Source organism: Orussus abietinus, unplaced genomic scaffold (genome assembly GCF_000612105.2).
Source record: "Orussus abietinus isolate OABI.00-Male unplaced genomic scaffold, Oabi_2.0 scaffold12, whole genome shotgun sequence".
Taxonomy (NCBI): Eukaryota; Metazoa; Arthropoda; class Insecta; order Hymenoptera; family Orussidae; genus Orussus; species Orussus abietinus.
Window position 1 is genome coordinate 786,589 of NW_019395990.1, and position 17,415 is coordinate 804,003.

The following is a 17,415-nucleotide window of genomic DNA, read 5'->3' on the forward strand; positions in this document are numbered from 1 at the left end:
GTAATTTTTTTTTGTTTTAATTAAAAGTGGTTTTTCCCCTCTATCCGAAGCTGTTCATATATGTTTTGCCACAAGATGTGAGATTTTTTGGAAGGCTGCAACGCTATGCACGCTTTGTTTATTATGTTGCACATTCCATTTTTGATTGAAGTTGAAGTATGTAACGACCAGTAAAGAGAATAAAGAAAATATAAAATAATGTTTATGGGCCCACGTTGTAAGGTCTTCTTTTGTCGGTGTTGTTTTGCTAGTGGTAGTTCATGGTATTGATATGAATGATCGATTTGTTTCTTTTTTCCATGAAACGGCATTCTCAATAGGACACTTTGCTACAGGGCCTGGTTTTTATCAATTCTCTGTCAAACTAGTAACTAACACGAAATTAGTAAGTCATACATATAGTAATATAGTTTTTCTAAAAGTCGAAACACTTAATGAGTAAACGTGAGACAAATGAAAAAATTTACTTCGATTCGGTAAACATTTCTGAATTCTCATTCGACAAAATTTAATCAGCGTTTATAATGAATACATCTTAGGAATGAAAGTATCCTGCAACCCATGGAAATCAAGAAACTCGATAGTTTCGAGTCAAATACATTTTTGAGCGAGACACTCGTAGCGTTGAGCGATGCGAGATTATACATATAACAGTTGCATTTAAATTTGTGACTTGCGCATTAGAATTAAAGCGGGTGTTTAGTAGCTTACAAATGTAATTCGAATGTTTTGCTAAACGAGCATTACATGGTGGTTAGTGCTAACTTAAGTGGATCAGCTTCGATATGCAGCCAACAGATGGGGGGCTCGAATGACTGCAAAACAGAGACGAGTTGATTTCGCCCCCTGCTGATAACCACCCACGAACCGAAATCCAAAAAGAAACAAATACAATTCAAATGTAGGATCAGTACAATTGTTTACCCTGGTAATATTAAAAATGAGTGACTTCTTGGGTGTCAGTAACACTTGTGGGCAAAATCTATTGCGACTCGTCTCGCGAGGAAATGCGGTAATTGCTGAATTAATGAGGCTCAAGGACTATGTGCCACCGGTTTTTAGGTTAACACTTCTTTGACAGGCTATTGTTTTCTTATTATTAGGATTGTTTTATAACATTTAATGTAAATATAGATTCTATTTAATTATAGGATGGATTCCAAACTGTTTGAGCAAAAATATGGATCGATTATTTTGGATTTCATATATTTCAATGCGACTGACCAATACGAGCAAAAAATTGATAACGATCCAGTATGTAGTCTGCATAATTTATGCACAAAAAGGAAATAACTAATCTAGTACTGAATAGCATCCAAAGATATTTTTTATTTCAGATTCTCCAAGAAGTAGACGAAGAGTTAAGAGATAGTTACTCCGATGTCCTGTCAAGGTTTTACTCGGCATTTGAGAATATTTATAAATACATTTCTGAACTAAATAACTACATTAACGAACTTGAAGCCGGTTTTTACATACAGCAAACCGTGGAGTCTGTTATGTTAAATGAAGAAGGGAAACAACTAATGGTATGGACATGTCCGGTGGTGGCTATTTCAAAGGATAAATTTTTCTACCTTCTGCACAAAATGTTTCCTTTTAGTGCGAAGCTGTTTACTTATATGGAACAATGCTATTAGTAACAGACTTATATTTCGAAGGCTACATTCGAGAGCGTCTGCTCGTTTCTCACTATCGCTACAATGTACAGAATTCTTCTTCAACGAGATTAGACGATGTCTGTGTATTACTCCGTTCGACTGGATTTAGTCAAGTACAAGCAAAACGTCCATCAAATTATCCCGAAGCTTATTTTATGTGAGTCAGTATTGTGCATTTAATATTTTAATTGTGTTTTTTCCGACATTGAATGAGACAATGGTTTAGTGAAAGAATAGGAATGTTAGTTTTCTTCATTCATAGTTTGTAATGTGTTTTAGGAGAATACCTATAAAGAACTCGCTCATAGAGCTTATAATCGAACGATTACGCTGCGACGAGTTATACAACCAAAACCTTGCTTTCCCTTTACCAGAGCATCGGTCTACTGCACTAGCGAATCAAGCATCGATGCTCGTAGTGGCTTTAGCTTTCGCTCCAAACATATTGCACAATCAAACTGCATTAATGAGGGAAGTAGTCGATAGGTTTTTCCCAAATAGTTGGGTCATAAGCGTATATATGGGGATTGTGATAAATCTTTTGGACTGGTGGTTTCCCTACAAAGCAGCGCGAAGTGCCCTTGACAATACTCTCGAAACTTCTAACGTCAAAAAACATGCTCAAAAATATGGAGTAAAAATGAAAGTAAGTGAATGTGTTTCTATTCAAAGATTTGCATCTGTCGTTCAATGTGAATACTTCATATTAAATTAATTTCTGGGCATTAATATTATTTAGCTTATGTTTTAAAATCCTCGCCGTTTTAGGATCTAATCACGGAGATCAGTGATAAGCAGATCTCGGTACTAATGGATGAAATTGCCGTTGAAGCTCTTGTGAAATTAATTAGAGATTGTAATGTGACACTACACTGGATCCTGCTTCATGTAGCGACTCCTAGTGGATTGTCTATTCCCTCGAAGCGTTCGCGCAAATTGCAACAACTTGTTCTTCAAGAAAGTAAATATATACCACGAGAGTGTCTTCAGTTGCTGCTTGGTACAGCTCAAATTGAACATGATGTCAAGCAAATATGTAAACAGGTGTGTGTGTAGCTTTATTAAAAAATACAGTGTATAATGCTCGAGTATGAATTTTGTAATTTGCTCATGTGCAGTTATTCGAAGACAAAGAATCATCGTGGCTTAAAAACAAACAAGTATGTGTCGAACGTATTGGCGAACTTGCTGAAACGTTTAGTGGTGAAAGAAATATAGATTGCATAGAAAAAAATCAGTGCCTTCAAGTGTGGTTTCGGGAAATTGCTACTCACATCGATTCACTGCAGCAAGAAGACGGCAAAAAAATAGTGCAGTTGTTGCAAGCACTAGAAGAAGTTCAAGGTGACGATATCGTTTCCATACATTTATTAATTATATCTTTCACGTAGTTTTTTTCACATGATTCGTATACCTTTCAGAATTTCATCAACTGGAAAATAACTCGCATATTTTACAATACCTGGCCGATACGCGTGAAATTCTGCGTAACATGTTGAGATCATCGACTGTAACAGAAGACATCATGATCGTATTAAATATCGTAACAGATTGTTGTTACGCCTGGAACATATTGGATTCTTTCGTTGACGTTATGCAAGAATCCATAAAAGAACATCCTCCCATTGTCATCAAATTAAAGGCTTTATTTTCAAAGGTAACGCCAACTATAATAAGTGTTAAAAATAATTTCCATTAACGTGACTAGTGGACTATACTCAAAATTTCAATTTACATTTTAGATGGCCTCGGCCCTGGAAATGCCCCTTCTGAGAATAAATCAATCGCACAGTGCAGATTTATCGTCGGTTTCGCAATATTACAGCAGAGAATTGGAAGCTTTTGCACGCCGAGTACTACAGATTATCCCAGCAACTGTGTTTGGATTACTCGCTGATATCATTACCCTTGAGACGAATACGTTTAAGGAAATCCCCAGTAAATTGAGTAAAGAAAAAATGAAGGATTTCGCGCAATTAGATGGTAGATTAAAGGTATAAAATATATCTATTCCCACGTAAAGAATGAAAGAACTTAGCGGACCATCTTTGAAATCGTTGCTTCATTTTAGGTAGCAAAACTCACATACAATATATCAGTTTTCACTAAAGGTTTGCTGTCACTACAAAGCGTTCCCTTGGGAGTATTAAGGGTGGACTCTCAACGTCTTCTTGAGGATGGAGTACGTCAAGAACTTATAAAGAGAGTCACTACTGCACTTCACTGTGGTCTTGTTTTCGATACTCGAACAAAGGTAACTCAACACTCTATAATATTTCTCTCTTATATATCACTTTTGGGAGTCAGTCGATATCACATCACTGATTGTTAATTTAAAATTGAAAGTTTCTTGTTTTAGACGGACTTGGTGAAGAAACTTGAAACATTGGCCGGAATTATGGATGGGTACCGTAGGTCTTTTCATTACATTCAAGATTACATTAATATCAACAGTCTAAAAATATGGCACGAAGAAGTAAGTGGTACACCTTATCGTCACCATATTTTCAACCTTGACGTCCCATTAATTTGTCATAGTTAATTTTCAGATGATATATATAATAAATCACGCCGTGGAAAGAGAGTGCAAAGGTTCCACTTGGATTCCACGAAAAGTAGGCGGATTCTTTCAAGATGAACAAACTTACACATCGGCACAGGGTTTGGGCTCAACGTTCATGGGAAGGGTTCTGCAAGAATTAATTCGCATCACTGATCCCAGGTAACGATATGATTTAAATTCTGAAAATAAAAAAAATTAACGTGTTCTCCCTTCAGATGTACCATCTACATGGAGCATGCTCTTGTTTGGTACGATTTTAAGACCCAAAACGAGGTTGTTAATCACAGTACCTTCTCTACAATTCTACGAGCGATCGGACCACCAGGGCTGTATGGGATCGATAAAATGCTTTGTTTCCTAATTGTAACAGAACTAACGACTCTCGTGAACAGTATAAAAGTTGAGAGTCGCAGCAAAAGTTGGCAGGAAGTGTTGGATGAATGCAACTCATTTTTTGACAATGAACGTCTGACTAAAGGTAAGTTATTTAAAGTATCTCTTAGAACTTTACAATGTTGCATTTAGAAAATCAAGTCTTCTCAATGGATCATATTGTATTACCATCCTAATTTGTTTAGATGACTTGGGAAAGTTGCAAATGATGGCTAATCAATATGTAAGCAAGATATGGCCTTCGGTACTTGATAAAATCCAGAAGATCGGGCACCTGCAATTATTAAGGAAAAGGATCACGAAGGAATTGAATATTCTTTGTAGATTCGAGGCAAAACATATGGAAGCTGCTCTTAGGACCTTTACGGAGTAAGTATTACTCGTAGTGTAAACCTATGAAAAAAAAAAATTATTAACTGAGGCATACATGTAATTTTCTCCCATTTTCAGGAAAATTCTTTCCGAAATGTCAAATAGAACGGAGGAAAGTATAGGAAGTCGCCAAGAGGCAGAAACTTTGTTTCAATTATGTGGACGCGTAGATCGCACTGGCATCGAAGATACTCAATGTCAAATCTACATAAAAGCTAAAAGCATGCGCAGTGTTGCATCGATAATGTTTTTGGTGACGATATCACAACTCTCGAAATTATATTATTCCAAAACCTTAGGTACGCGTTTAGTACTATTTTTACAAGATCACTCGGATCACCCTTTGAAGTTAGCTAGTGATTTTAAGCTGCCACTTAAATTTTTACTTTGCAGCTACTCTTTTAAGCAAAAGAAATCAAGATCCACTCGATACAGCAGTTTTTATAATGGGTTTAAGGACAATTCTTGTCCAATTCCATGATTCTGTGTTTAGACATTATGCAGTCTTGCTGTGCGAGTACATAGTAACCGCCGTAACTATTGATAGGTATGTGAATGAATTGAACTAACTATATATAATAATATCGAATATTTGTAACGTTCAATTAAAAAATTGTCTGATTTAATATAGTGGAAGATTAACAAACGATTTGGAAGCTGACGGAGGATCGATGCTGCACTTTTTGGAAGCGTTCGCAAGATGTTCCGCAGAGTCGAAAACTTTAATCCATAGCAATATTCCTAATATTATACTGGACCAATTTAGTGTTAAATTTGATAAATAGTATAATTTCCGAGCTTTAATAATATTATCGTGGTTGTATACAGTTACATAGAATGTACCAATGAATATTATGTACATGTGTGTACAATTTTTACATCTCTTTTCGATTATTGGTTAAAAGCAATTGTAATATAGCACGATTGTTATGTAAATATAAATGCGTTTTAAAAACGAACTGAAAATAGAAATAGAAAAGATCCCAATAATTACTCGACTACCCTACATCTGTTTAAATAGAAACTTTGATTTTAAAGAAAAAATTGTTTAATACCTTATTATCTAGTATTCACAAAAATATATTTAATGACTCACAACACAAAAAGAATGTATTTTTCAGGGGCTTTCCGGTAACTCTAGGTTCTGATTTTCCGCACTCGTATAAAATTGTTCTCCAAACCACTCTTGGTGTAACTCCAAATAACTGTGGAATTGAAATTGCGTTCAATGTTAAAAATTATTACTATCTATCGTTTCATCAATTTCTATTTATAAATAAGCCTAAATATTTTTTATTGGAATGTTCATCTTACCTTAAAAACATATCTAAATGTTTTAACAGTGTTTTCAGTTTCTTGACAGATATGTCTGAAGATTGTAATAAATCTGGTAATTTAGCTGAAAAAAGTAACGAAAGATTTATGCAGCCATTGTAAAATTCTTGATGACTATGGCCAGTTGCAAGATTACCCTGACATGAAATTTATTAGTTAAAACTCACCAAAAAGACGTGTCAGATGAATGGCACCATAGTATGTTGACGGCCACAATGAATCACTATTTATTGCTGTCTCTGGTAAAAGCCTCCATTTATTCGACTGCTGAAGAAGTACGCTTACTTGAGCCGAAAGTATGTGTGGAACTTTTAAAGTTACGCTTCGTGGGCTAGAACAGCGAGAACTTGTACTTGCCATACTGAAACGTAAAATCAAAATAAATGTTATCTTTTTTTCAATGAATTAAATATGCAATAAACATAAAAATTCAATAAAAGAAATGATGATACCTTGATACATTTCCTGGTTCTTGTTTTATGTCATCATAGCAACGTAACTGTCTTCCATCTTCGATGGAGCTTACTCTGCAGGACCTTAGTCGCCTTTTTGCAAGATGAGCAGATTTAGGCGAGCTTTCAATTTCGATTTCTTGTTCTCGAAATGGTGGTAAGTGAGCATATTCAATATCTTCTGGTTCTTCTTTAATAAAAACGTCTACATTCCTAAAAACAATAAATTAGCTTGAAAGTGCCCAGAATATTCTAATCGGCACATAAGATATTCAAAATATATGTATTGTATCAACTGATACTCACTCCTCGGTAATTATTTCTTCTTTGGTTGAAGGTGCAAATTCAGCATACCGGAAACGAGATCTCACTGACAAATACTGCTCCCTTTCTTGTTTATACAATAAAAGATCACGAAGTGTAAAATCAAAATAGATACGTAACCCGTCTGCAACCTGGCGACAGATATTGGCATCTTTTACTGCTTTATCTATGGTATCATTTGATTTTACCCTTTGATTTTTTTCTGCAAAAGCTGTCAGCTGTAAAGTAGTAAAATGTTGCACCCATGACTCTAAAATATTTATTACTGTTGGTTGAGCAGGTAATACAGCGAGCTGAAAAAAAAATTATAAGATGCCACGATTGCTGAAATTCATTGAATCAGTGTAGTCAAGTTTAAAGAATATTTGCAAACCTTCTTCTTATGAGTAATAAGATCATAATCTTGTTCCAAAATATGTCTTAAAGTAGGGCCAATATCAAGATCCACACAAGATCCAGTACCACCAGACTGACCTCCGACACTACCTCCTCCACTGTCATCATCATCACTGGTTTCTTCCGTGTAATCAGAACTACTTTCCGTTTCTTCCTCTGTTATAGCACCCTAAACATTATATTACATGTTTTATTTTCTTGATTGTATTTCACTTTAATTTCATATTTTCCTAGATCTAGAATGGAGAAGATTACCTCTGTGTCATAGTCATCATGTAAGCCGGAACTACCATCTTCAGACGACCCAGTTGTAACGGAAGTTGCATGACTACAAGTACTTTTAGGTTTACATCGTGATTCCGTTCCTGAACCTGCCAACCGTTCCGACGATTTGTGACTTCTCTTTTTACGTTCTCTTCGATACAGGTATGCACCACTAATAAGAAGAGCATGCAATAAATTCAGGGTGAACCGGTTTAATAAATTTACAGAATGTTTACATACAGTTGTAATTGAGCTTTCTGAGCAAGATCTCTCTGTAACTGACGGTTCTCTTCGGTATCTTTTAAAACATATTTTTCCGTCACACAGCGATCCCATGAAGAATTCCATCCCTATAAAATATATTGGAACTACAGAGTTATTAGAACAAATTAAATGGAAAATAAAATATAGTACAATTGAATTAAACACATTTTTTTTTTTCAAGACAGGTACAGCAGGGAATAAAATTAAACTTACTTGAAAATGTATTAAATACTCAACAGCCTTTCGTCCCCTTTGATCTTTATTAACAATGACATCCAAAACCTGTAAAGAAACGAGAATGTGTAGGGAGAGTTTACTATCTGTCAATTAGGCTGATTTTGAGGTTAAAAATAAGCGAGACAAAAACAAGAAAACTCCGAGATGCCGGTCGAGTGAACGATTACTTTACACGTAAAATTAAATATATTGAGTACCTTGGAATCATAGAGAACTTTTGCTTTCGTTGGATCTGGCTCATAACACAAAACTTTTTCACCGTCGGAGAATTTAAATTTCGGGCCACGAGTAGACACCATTGTTATTCCGGTTAATTCGATGTGCACGATTTGTCCTGCCGCTAGTTCGCGAGATCAACGAGCTATGAAGTGCTGATTGGCTGCTTTGGCTTATTTTTATGACCAATCATGAAATTGATTTACACGTTTTCACGCGGCAAGGTTAAAATCAGGAATCCAGAGATGGCACAAAACAGCGACCGAAGGGCTTCTCAAGGGAATAACTTTATAAAGATGTGAGAAACCAGAGATGAGTTGGGAGATTGCTCACGGGCAGGACATCGCGTCCTCTTTTCATAGTCTATGTTCCAGCTTAAACGCAGGCTCATGTAAACGGAGCTGCAACTTAATAAAAAAAAAAATTGATCAATTGACATAAAGGTCGGAGTGGTGGTACTGGGCTCAAATCACTGGACCGAAATCCAACATAAGGAAGAAAGAAAGGCTGGAGTGGATAATTGACGGAACGCGTGGAATTTCGGGAGAAGAGTTTCCTGACATTTAAGTAATAATACTCGGAACAGAACAGTATTTATTTAAAACAATGTACCTATCAAAGCTTACGTGCTGTTTTATTGCCCTCCTCGGTGAGTTCTGCTAAATCTTATCATTATTCTCGAACGATTTAAAAAAAAAAAAAGGAAAAGCCGGCGTCTTTCAAATGTTATTAATTTTGAAGGAAAGTGTAAAGCTTTATCAGAAACTGGTAGCATCAGTTAATTTCGTGACATATTTTCGGATTAAGTGATCGAAGCTTATAGTCGGATATACTAAAATGATCGTGTAGTAACTAACTTGTAAAATTCAGAATATATTCATTGTCTCATGAGAGCGATATCTTCAGTTATCCATCTTGCCGAGGCTGGATTCTACTCACGAAGTCACTCGAAAGAGAACGGTCAGTCGCAGTGGGGAAAGCCGCAAGTCGGCACTGCAAACATCGCCAATGCCACTAAAAATCAAAAATCTACACAGAGAGCAGATACAGGAAAGTTTGATGCTAAAAACGGTAAAACTTCTGCTTTATCTGCATGGGGTATTATCGGTATAATACTTGGCGTTATTATGCTAAGTACAGTGACATATTATGGTTTCATTCTTTATCCATATTTATGTAGGCAGCAAAGGAGTTACGATATGATGGAGTTATCAAATATCGTTTGACTATGCGTGCCGTAATTTAATCTTGAAGCATTCTTTGTTTTAAGGATGTTACGGCACGTAAAACAAAGACAATGCCTAGCTTTTGACTATTTTCTAAAGCAAGCTTGATAACTATAATAGCCATTGTTTATACACCTACAGTAAGCATGTCGTTATCCTATGCATCGAGCAGATATGTCATTTATATTCAATTTAATTTGTAAAACGTTTTCTCAAGTTTTTAGATCATTTTACAATTGAAACAATTTCTTAGTAAAAGCAAATCATGACAAGCAGAAAAAGTATACCCTTTTTTGAACAAATGTATTTTATACAGCAAAAATGAAAATGAATTACTCTAATATTTATATATAATCCAATGATCTGTTTTTACTGATAGGTCAAATACTGCTTTTACCGATAGGTTAAAGACTTTTTATACGCAAGCTTGCATAGACTGGTATAATCATCAAGGCTGGTTTCGATTTTTATATGCATTTGTATTTTTGTCTCTCTACTTATACGAACGTATTATTAATCAATAAGGTAGAAGCTTAGATATTCTAGACTAAGTACTTTAGAATCTAAGTAATTGAATAAAAGAAACAATTGTCTCACAGCAAATGTTTTCTGGAATCATGAACACTTGAATATCGAGCCGGTGTCAAGAACAAAGCTAAAACATAATTTTACTGGTAGGATAGGTCTTTTCTTCAATTGAAGAAGTGTGTAAAATTATAAACAAACTAAAGACTTTTTGTACTAGTATTGTAGAATGTAGACTTTTTTTGTAGGTATGTATGGTCGATTTTTTGAGCCTTATCATAAACCAGCACAAGTGTATCACTGCCAAAACGTCATTCCAGTTAGTCAATAAACACATTTATTGACCCTTTTACTGTAAAAACCAAAATGTACCTTATTTTAAGAATGCGATCAAGTAATCTATACTAAATATAATCATAGTAATACTTGTCCGCACAATGTATAGTCCTTTTTTCCTTCATGTTTTAATTTGTGTGTCACTACAATTACATCGAGCAGATATAATTTATTTGAACAATGAAAAGTGTTTCGTGTATTGATATAATCATTATGAAACCGTCCATCATAAAGTTAATTGCAACTGTACCAAATATGATAATACAGGACCGGGTTTTTTTGGACACACAAAGAAAAATACAGGAAAATATTTTTATTGTGAATGTTGTTTAATAAAAAGACAAATGAATGATCATCACAATTAACATTAAGTCATATTATAGTTTCATATAACACACCGATTGCAATGTTATGTTGTGAAGTTTAATTTCCAAACGGTAAAATTAAACTATAACGGTATGAATTCCATAATCTCTTGCGAAAATTATGAAAAATATGCGTGACATGAAGTGTAAATATCTTCAGGCTTTGTGACAATGCCGCTTGATAACTCATAAAATGTTCATAAAATCAAGGAGCTGTATCAAGCTGCAATTTATTGTATAACGCCTATGTCGGAATAATTCCTATGAAATCTCTGAACTCTATGGAAGACGTGACCCAAGATTGGGTAAATTTCTATATAATCGTTAATTTTAATTGGCGAATTATTTGTAAATTAAAGATTAGGTAATTAAAACGTGTGTATGCAAAATTATTAATTCAAGCAATACTAAAATATGTAAAAATTAGGAGTTACTTAGTTACGACTATCTCTCCTGTAACTAGCAATTAGAAATATGTATTGCGCTAATAAAGAATAATCTATAAGACTGTAGTTGAATTTCCGTTGTTCAAATATTTGGCCCCAATCTGAAAAAAAAATTGCTATGGAATGTTATCTTCAGATATTAATAAGTTCCAGTTTTATGAAACCATTATTGTGGTTAATTTAAATTGAGTAATCTTTTAGTCAACCAGTTTCACATATGTTAAAAAGTCTTGGATAGTAAAGGCGTTTATAAAAAGTTTGATTTATCTCTGTCCAAAATTAATTTACTTGGAAAACATCACGTCACTTAATGTCAAAATGCAGAGTAAACTCGAGATTCCTAAGCACATCAATTGGTACTAAAAGTTTTACATCTCTTATTTCGAGAGGAATCTATAGAGGAAACGTGCAGACTTTAATGAGATCTATCGAACAAAAGCCTGTAAATTTTTTTTCATTTTTGAGAATGTAGGAAGTAATCTTATCGTATGTGTCTGTAAGAAAATTATATATGCATATATATATGAGTTTGTTGGAACTTCTATAGATAATCTGTGATGTTTCATAATAAATGTATGTAACAATAAACAGATATAATTATCATCAGTGGAGACACCTTATCTGTTGCTGTTTTGTATGAATCTCCTGTAACGTAAATGAACTAATAATTGTAACAAAAGAAGTTCAAGTTTAGAGAAAGTGTTTCAGTCCAGAACTTAAAGTTCATCCTTATCATCGAAAATGACATCACTTAAATCGATATCTTCTTCCTGAGGTAATTCCCCATCTTTGCCGTCCCATGGTTCTGTTTCGTGGATAACAGGCAACTCGGAACCTGTTAATGGAGCAGTTCCACCGCGTCCATAACTTAAGTCTCTCAAAAATTCATTAATCCCATCGTATGAGAAACTGCCTTTCAGCAATGAATATTTCATTTTCTTAACATTAACTGCTGCTAAAGCAGGATATCCAAAACCTCCTATTTCTAAAGCTTCTTCAATGTTTGGTTGCGCTCCAGCCTCGGCCCACACCCATCTACGTTAAAATAAATAATTTATGAATGTAAAACTGTGCCGTGGACAAAACGTATCCACGGAGAGAATTCAGAACTAAAGACTTACCCCCACATTTTCTTTTTGTATTTATCACCAAGGTCATTCAAAACTTTCAGATATCCATTTCTGCAGTCAGACTGGCAATCAAGAATGTGTGGCAAAATTGATACAATGCACAATGCTCTGTCTTGGCATGCCTTCTTCAAACTTTCTTCATTCACTATTTGGACTATCTCTGGTGCTGGAATATTTTCTGACAACTTATCCATTGCCCAGTTAACGATATCACTGCTTGTACGACCACCATCGTACTCAACTGCAGAACTTGAATCCTTTTTACCCGGAGGGAAGTACTTTATTGTTGGGTAACCTTGGATTCCATATTGACTAGCCTAGAACATAGTTTCAGAATTAATTTTACTGCAGTTCATTCACTCAAGAGTACGCAAACCACATACTCACTTTCATTGAGCTTGCAGTAGCATCAAGTGCTCCTAATTTAACTTTTCCTTTCAGTTCTGTAGCAGCAGAAGCCCAAATTGGAGCTAAATTCTTACAGTGCCCACACCATGGGGCATAGAACTCGACCAGCCACATGTCATCAGAATCCAGGACTAGTTTATCAAAGTTGTCATCAGTTAATTCTATTACATCCTTTGAATCTTTAGCCTGTTGAAAAAAAAAAAATGTTATTGTATACTTTATGTATTCACAAGAAGAATATGTACGTTAATCTGAAACATACCTTGGAGCCAGCACCACTTTTCTTGCCATTCAGGAGCGACTGAGCCTTTTGAGAAGCTGCATTAATTGCAGCATCAACAATGCCGCTTGCTGTTCGTGGTCCATTAAAATCTTCAGGTTTTTGTTTATCAGCTCCAAAGATTTTGATAGTAGGAAATCCTTTCACACCATATCTTGCTCCTAAAGATTTGTGTTCATCTGCATTTATCGCCGCAACTTTTATGATACCCTGATTGAAAGAAAAAAAATAATATATATGTAACGGAACTGCTTCAACAACCTGCACGAATTATATAAAACATAAACAAAATTATTACTTTAAGAGCTTTCGCAGCCTTTTCATATTCTGGCTTCAGTTGTTGGCAATGTCCACACCATGGAGCATAAAATTCAATGACCCAGATATTTGCACTTTCTATTACTCTGCTATCGAAATTGGTCGGATTTAATTCAATAACATCCGAATTAGAGTACATACACTGTACTCCCACAAACAGCGTCGCCAAACCTTTTAAAGTCAAAAACAATCAAAGGATCAACAGGACATATATGATAAACTATAATCAACCATTACGATAGACACTTTATGAAAAAATTAAACAAAAACAATGATTATACGGGTGGATCGAAATACATTCGATGCTCCTCTTCATTGTTCTACCTTTTATCAGCAGATGACAATGAAAACCATAGAGAATTATCGAAATTACTGACTGATCAAGAAATAATAATAAAGATCACAACATTATACGAAAATTGCTGAAGGACGACAGTCAACGAGGCGCACACAAACAATGTACTTAATCCGGTTTTTATTTTTACATTCGCCGGTTGGGGACCAGCAAGAATATCGAATAACTGATATGCGCTGCTGTAAATTCACTTACCTATTAATATCCGCATTTTTCTCTGGAATAATGCAAAACCTCTTTGACTCTCACCTCCGCATCCACAAACACCGAACTGTGCACCTCGCCGGGCACAATATCGTAATAAAATCGCTTCAAGTGTTGAACGTTCCTTCGTTATACGCCGCCTCTAAATTTTTCGTGGACTGTTCCGATTGGTCGATGGGATTTTAGGATGTAGATATCGACAGTGCTGCCGCCACTGTTTGGTGGCCACTATGGGAACTTCTAACCTATTTCCAAAGCAGGTTCACTGCTGATAAAATAGTTTGCCCAAAAATGGGTCGAATTCCTTGGAACAATGACCAGAAACTGGTAAATTCTATCTGTACAAGATGTTTAAGATAACGCGTCCTATTGGTTCATTCTTACGTATTAGAGATCCAATAGGATGCAATGAAATATTTTACCCCAACTTTGCGTGGGGGTTCTTTTTTATACAGGGCCGTCGATATAATTTCGTGCGCCCCTATATTTCACGGTAATGATTTTAAGATAATTTGAAATTGGGTTTGCAGAAACCACCGAGTTCGAAAGAGTGTTCAGCTTTAAATATGTGTAGTCTAAACAAGGGTGGCATATTGATGAGCCATTTTTTTTTTAAATTGTCTAAGCTTCAACCAAAGTGAGCGCTGGATTCATCTTCCCGTGAAGAGGTTAGTTTTCGTCTGGATCCATGTCAGATGCATAGAAGATGACCACGAGATAAACAGTTCGCTCCTGCATTGTTCGATTATGCGACGGTTTTCGGGAGGTTTACTTGTATAGCCTGAAAAATGGTGTGCACGAATGAAATACAGTTGTTACTTATGAATGAAATAGTATAGATAAAATTACTGGCTGCCCCATTGAAAATTCATTAATTAGGATGTATCGTACAAATGTAAGAATTGTACATCTGAATATAATCCATTGCACTAATTCTGTAAAAAATTGATTATGCAATTGCAAATGCCATAAGAAGCATGCATTCGTCGTGATAACAGTGGTATTAGTAAATATTCCAATGAAATGATTCGTGATCGATTTGCTTGACGGAGGCTTAAAATTTGTTTTCGCGAATAAGTGTAATATCCAATTAATTCAAATATTTTTAATAGCAAAATGGACAGCCACAACGAGTAAACAATGAACCAGAACATCGGAATCATGTCTCTGACAGGCAACAGGGGTCTGCACATGTACCGATGTCGGTTTCGGAACAATTTAAGGAGTCGTGGCTTACCGCTATTATAGGATCAATATTATTTGCATTTGGCATGTGTCTCTTATTTTGGAATGAGGTATGTATCCAACAGGTACATTTTAAGGGAAAAATAAATGTTCCTTTAAAAAATGGATTTTTACAGGGTAGAGCGGTTAAAGTTGCGCATTCTTTAGATGAAGCTTTACGCAGTATAGTCTCACTGCCAAATCCGACGAAAGCATTTCCTGAGTTCGAGGGTCGTGTTGTACATTTAACAGGCCCTTTAAGTATATCAGAGCCATTAACTGAGCCAGAATATGGAGTAATTATGGCTGCCATTAAATTAAAAAGAAGAGTGCAAATGTACCAGTGGATTGAAATTGAAGAGGAACGAAGGTAGACTTCTATTTGTTATTCAATAATTAACACGTCTCTCATTGCCGTAAAAGGTGATTATTGGTATTAATAAGTTTCTAAAATGTACTGCTTTAGTTTTGGTGGTGTCACGGAAGAGGACAAAAATTATTATTACACCACTGAATGGAAGGATAAGCTTATCGACTCTGATCAATTTTATATAAGAACTGGACATCATAACCCTAGGGAAATACCTATTAAAAGTCAAGTACAAATTGCACACGAAGTAAAAATTGGAACTATATCACTTGGGTCTGAACTCAAAATGAAATTCACTGACTTTGTTGAAGTGACTGGTGATGAAAGACCAGAGCGAAGAGATATTAAACTTCATTCAGGACTTTATTATCACTGTAATGATCTTTGGAATCCTCAGGTATGCTGCTTTGGTTAACATTCAAAAATATATACAAAGAAAAATTTGAAAAGATCATTGAAGAAAACGAACGTAATGGAAATAATTAATTCACAGGTAGGAGATATACGAATTCAATTCTCATATGCTGGAAAAGTGGGAGACGTGTATTCCGTTGTTGGAATGTTATCGGAAGGAACCATTGTACCTTATTACACATCGCACAGAGAAGAGATCCTTCTTCAAAGAAAACATAAATTAACCGTTGACCAAATGTTTCATTTGGAACATGTTCACAATTATTGGCGCACATGGACTATTAGGTAAAGCAATAATTTAATCGTTAGTGCATTAACAATAACTAATGATAATATATTTTTAGAGGTCTAGGTTGGTTGGTGTTATTCCTGGCAGCAACGTGTTTAGCAAACATTCTGAAAACGCTGATTTTAAATTCCAACTTTTTATGTGGAATAATTGCCATAGAATCTCTTACTATGTCTGTTTCCATGTCGATCAGCTTATTAGTTATTGGATTTGCATGGGTATGGTACCGTCCAGTTATCGGTTTATGCCTGGCATTGGCCAGTGTCATACCATTCATCTACTCGACGATAACATCAGGACCGCAAACTCAGCAGCGTGACAATTACAGAAGATTATAATACCCCTTCGCACCATCCCGAGAGTTTTGTATATATTTAATAACACACTCGTTACTTATACGTAATAATTTATGCTTAATAATTGGACGCTACGTTTAGTAACGTGTTCACAGTATTGAAATATTTATCAAGTTTATATTATGTATAGAATAAATCCCACGTGTGCGTCTCTGTCTTTCTCTGATACTTTATATATTTTATATATATCTCCTCAGTCGTTAAAATCATTGATCAAGAAAATAATGGCTAAGTAAAAATACTGTCGAAATATCTGAAACTACCGTGAAGTAACTTCACGGTCGCATCGACAGATGTCGCCACAGACGAGCCGATTCGAAAGTCGCGCCTAAAACCGAAGCGCGATTTCCCAATTTGAAATTCCTCCGTTGAAAAAGTGCACAAGTCCTTTCCAGGAACATTAAGTAAACAGTCCAGAGTACGTTAATAAATCACCGAGTATTGTCAACTAATCTACAAGGAAAGCAGGTCATCACCATAAGGAGGACAGCGAAGTTTCCCGTTATCACAGACAAGTGACCAAGCGAGTCGCACACTGTTATCTCCACACCATACCCTGCTTAAACTCATACATGCGTCATGTCCTACACAGCAAGCCATAATCATAAACAGGGTTATTTATGTCCCAAAGGCGCACAGAATATATCCACAGAGCCTCCTGAAGTACATTCATGTCATGCAGAATGATAGTA

General features: G+C 35.5%; 5 protein-coding genes across 9 annotated transcripts; 3 read left to right on the forward strand and 2 right to left on the reverse strand.

Moving 5' to 3' along the window:
• Positions 1 to 863: 863 nt before the first annotated feature.
• LOC105698862 (WASH complex subunit 5) lies at positions 864 to 5,800 on the forward strand. Of its 2 annotated transcripts, none has more exons than XM_012423467.2 (17): positions 864 to 1,062; positions 1,152 to 1,254; positions 1,338 to 1,529; positions 1,604 to 1,818; positions 1,941 to 2,307; positions 2,430 to 2,705; positions 2,780 to 3,005; positions 3,083 to 3,318; positions 3,404 to 3,655; positions 3,733 to 3,915; positions 4,021 to 4,137; positions 4,211 to 4,383; positions 4,440 to 4,702; positions 4,803 to 4,986; positions 5,068 to 5,288; positions 5,383 to 5,536; positions 5,621 to 5,800. In XM_012423467.2, exons 1-17 carry the CDS (start codon positions 941 to 943, stop codon positions 5,772 to 5,774), a joined length of 3,438 nt encoding a protein of 1,145 aa, XP_012278890.1. In that variant the 5' UTR covers positions 864 to 940; the 3' UTR covers positions 5,775 to 5,800. The 2 variants fall into 2 exon arrangements, with proteins under 2 accessions (XP_012278890.1, XP_012278891.1); XM_012423468.1 differs by having other exon boundaries at positions 935 to 1,012.
• Positions 5,777 to 8,718, reverse strand: LOC105698863 (male-specific lethal 3 homolog). The gene is made up of 10 exons (XM_012423469.2): positions 8,459 to 8,718; positions 8,238 to 8,306; positions 8,001 to 8,110; positions 7,752 to 7,932; positions 7,474 to 7,665; positions 7,083 to 7,393; positions 6,777 to 6,989; positions 6,492 to 6,685; positions 6,304 to 6,388; positions 5,777 to 6,194 (listed from the first exon to the last, which is right to left on the reverse strand). Exons 1-10 carry the CDS (start codon positions 8,558 to 8,560, stop codon positions 6,107 to 6,109), a joined length of 1,545 nt encoding a protein of 514 aa, XP_012278892.1. The 5' UTR covers positions 8,561 to 8,718; the 3' UTR covers positions 5,777 to 6,106.
• A 232-nt stretch (positions 8,719 to 8,950) lies between these two features.
• On the forward strand, positions 8,951 to 10,300 carry LOC111674306. Of its 2 annotated transcripts, XM_023434048.1 has the most exons (3): positions 8,951 to 9,126; positions 9,384 to 9,548; positions 9,658 to 10,300. In XM_023434048.1, the coding sequence occupies exons 1-3, from the start codon at positions 9,084 to 9,086 to the stop codon at positions 9,678 to 9,680; spliced, it is 231 nt and encodes a 76-aa protein (XP_023289816.1). In that variant the 5' UTR covers positions 8,951 to 9,083; the 3' UTR covers positions 9,681 to 10,300. The 2 variants fall into 2 exon arrangements, with proteins under 2 accessions (XP_023289816.1, XP_023289815.1); XM_023434047.1 differs by having other exon boundaries at positions 9,384 to 10,300.
• Positions 10,301 to 10,862: 562 nt separating this feature from the next.
• On the reverse strand, positions 10,863 to 14,216 carry LOC105698856 (protein disulfide-isomerase A6 homolog). The gene is made up of 6 exons (XM_012423460.2): positions 14,062 to 14,216; positions 13,492 to 13,682; positions 13,176 to 13,403; positions 12,893 to 13,099; positions 12,497 to 12,822; positions 10,863 to 12,410 (listed from the first exon to the last, which is right to left on the reverse strand). Exons 1-6 carry the CDS (start codon positions 14,075 to 14,077, stop codon positions 12,092 to 12,094), a joined length of 1,287 nt encoding a protein of 428 aa, XP_012278883.1. The 5' UTR covers positions 14,078 to 14,216; the 3' UTR covers positions 10,863 to 12,091.
• A 388-nt stretch (positions 14,217 to 14,604) lies between these two features.
• On the forward strand, positions 14,605 to 16,889 carry LOC105698710 (transmembrane protein 43 homolog). Of its 3 annotated transcripts, none has more exons than XM_012423182.1 (6): positions 14,605 to 14,738; positions 15,183 to 15,365; positions 15,432 to 15,664; positions 15,761 to 16,061; positions 16,158 to 16,363; positions 16,423 to 16,889. In XM_012423182.1, the coding sequence occupies exons 2-6, from the start codon at positions 15,270 to 15,272 to the stop codon at positions 16,703 to 16,705; spliced, it is 1,119 nt and encodes a 372-aa protein (XP_012278605.1). In that variant the 5' UTR covers positions 14,605 to 14,738; positions 15,183 to 15,269; the 3' UTR covers positions 16,706 to 16,889. The 3 variants fall into 3 exon arrangements, with proteins under 3 accessions (XP_012278605.1, XP_012278602.1, XP_012278603.1); XM_012423179.2 differs by lacking the exon at positions 14,605 to 14,738 and adding an exon at positions 14,747 to 14,965; XM_012423180.2 differs by lacking the exon at positions 14,605 to 14,738 and adding an exon at positions 14,751 to 14,861.
• The last annotated feature ends 526 nt before the right edge of the window (positions 16,890 to 17,415 follow it).

Coding starts and splice junctions, on each gene's coding strand:
- LOC105698862 (XM_012423467.2), top strand. CDS start 941: ATGAGTGACTTCTTGGGTGTCAGTAACACTTGTGGGCAAAATCTATTG. Junction 1,255..1,337: donor AAAAAATTGATAACGATCCA/GTATGTAGTCTG, acceptor TTTTTATTTCAG/ATTCTCCAAGAAGTAGACGA. Junction 5,289..5,382: donor ATATTATTCCAAAACCTTAG/GTACGCGTTTAG, acceptor TTTACTTTGCAG/CTACTCTTTTAAGCAAAAGA.
- LOC105698863 (XM_012423469.2), bottom strand. CDS start 8,560: ATGGTGTCTACTCGTGGCCCGAAATTTAAATTCTCCGACGGTGAAAAA. Junction 8,307..8,458: donor AAGTTCTCTATGATTCCAAG/GTACTCAATATA, acceptor GTTTCTTTACAG/GTTTTGGATGTCATTGTTAA. Junction 6,990..7,082: donor GAAGAAATAATTACCGAGGA/GTGAGTATCAGT, acceptor TATTGTTTTTAG/GAATGTAGACGTTTTTATTA.
- LOC111674306 (XM_023434047.1), top strand. CDS start 9,084: ATGTACCTATCAAAGCTTACGTGCTGTTTTATTGCCCTCCTCG. Junction 9,127..9,383: donor CTGTTTTATTGCCCTCCTCG/GTGAGTTCTGCT, acceptor CGATATCTTCAG/TTATCCATCTTGCCGAGGCT.
- LOC105698856 (XM_012423460.2), bottom strand. Junction 13,404..13,491: donor AGGCTGCGAAAGCTCTTAAA/GTAATAATTTTG, acceptor TCTTTCAATCAG/GGTATCATAAAAGTTGCGGC. Junction 13,100..13,175: donor AAAGTGGTGCTGGCTCCAAG/GTATGTTTCAGA, acceptor TTTTTTCAACAG/GCTAAAGATTCAAAGGATGT.
- LOC105698710 (XM_012423179.2), top strand. Junction 15,366..15,431: donor GTCTCTTATTTTGGAATGAG/GTATGTATCCAA, acceptor GGATTTTTACAG/GGTAGAGCGGTTAAAGTTGC. Junction 16,364..16,422: donor TGGCGCACATGGACTATTAG/GTAAAGCAATAA, acceptor ATATATTTTTAG/AGGTCTAGGTTGGTTGGTGT.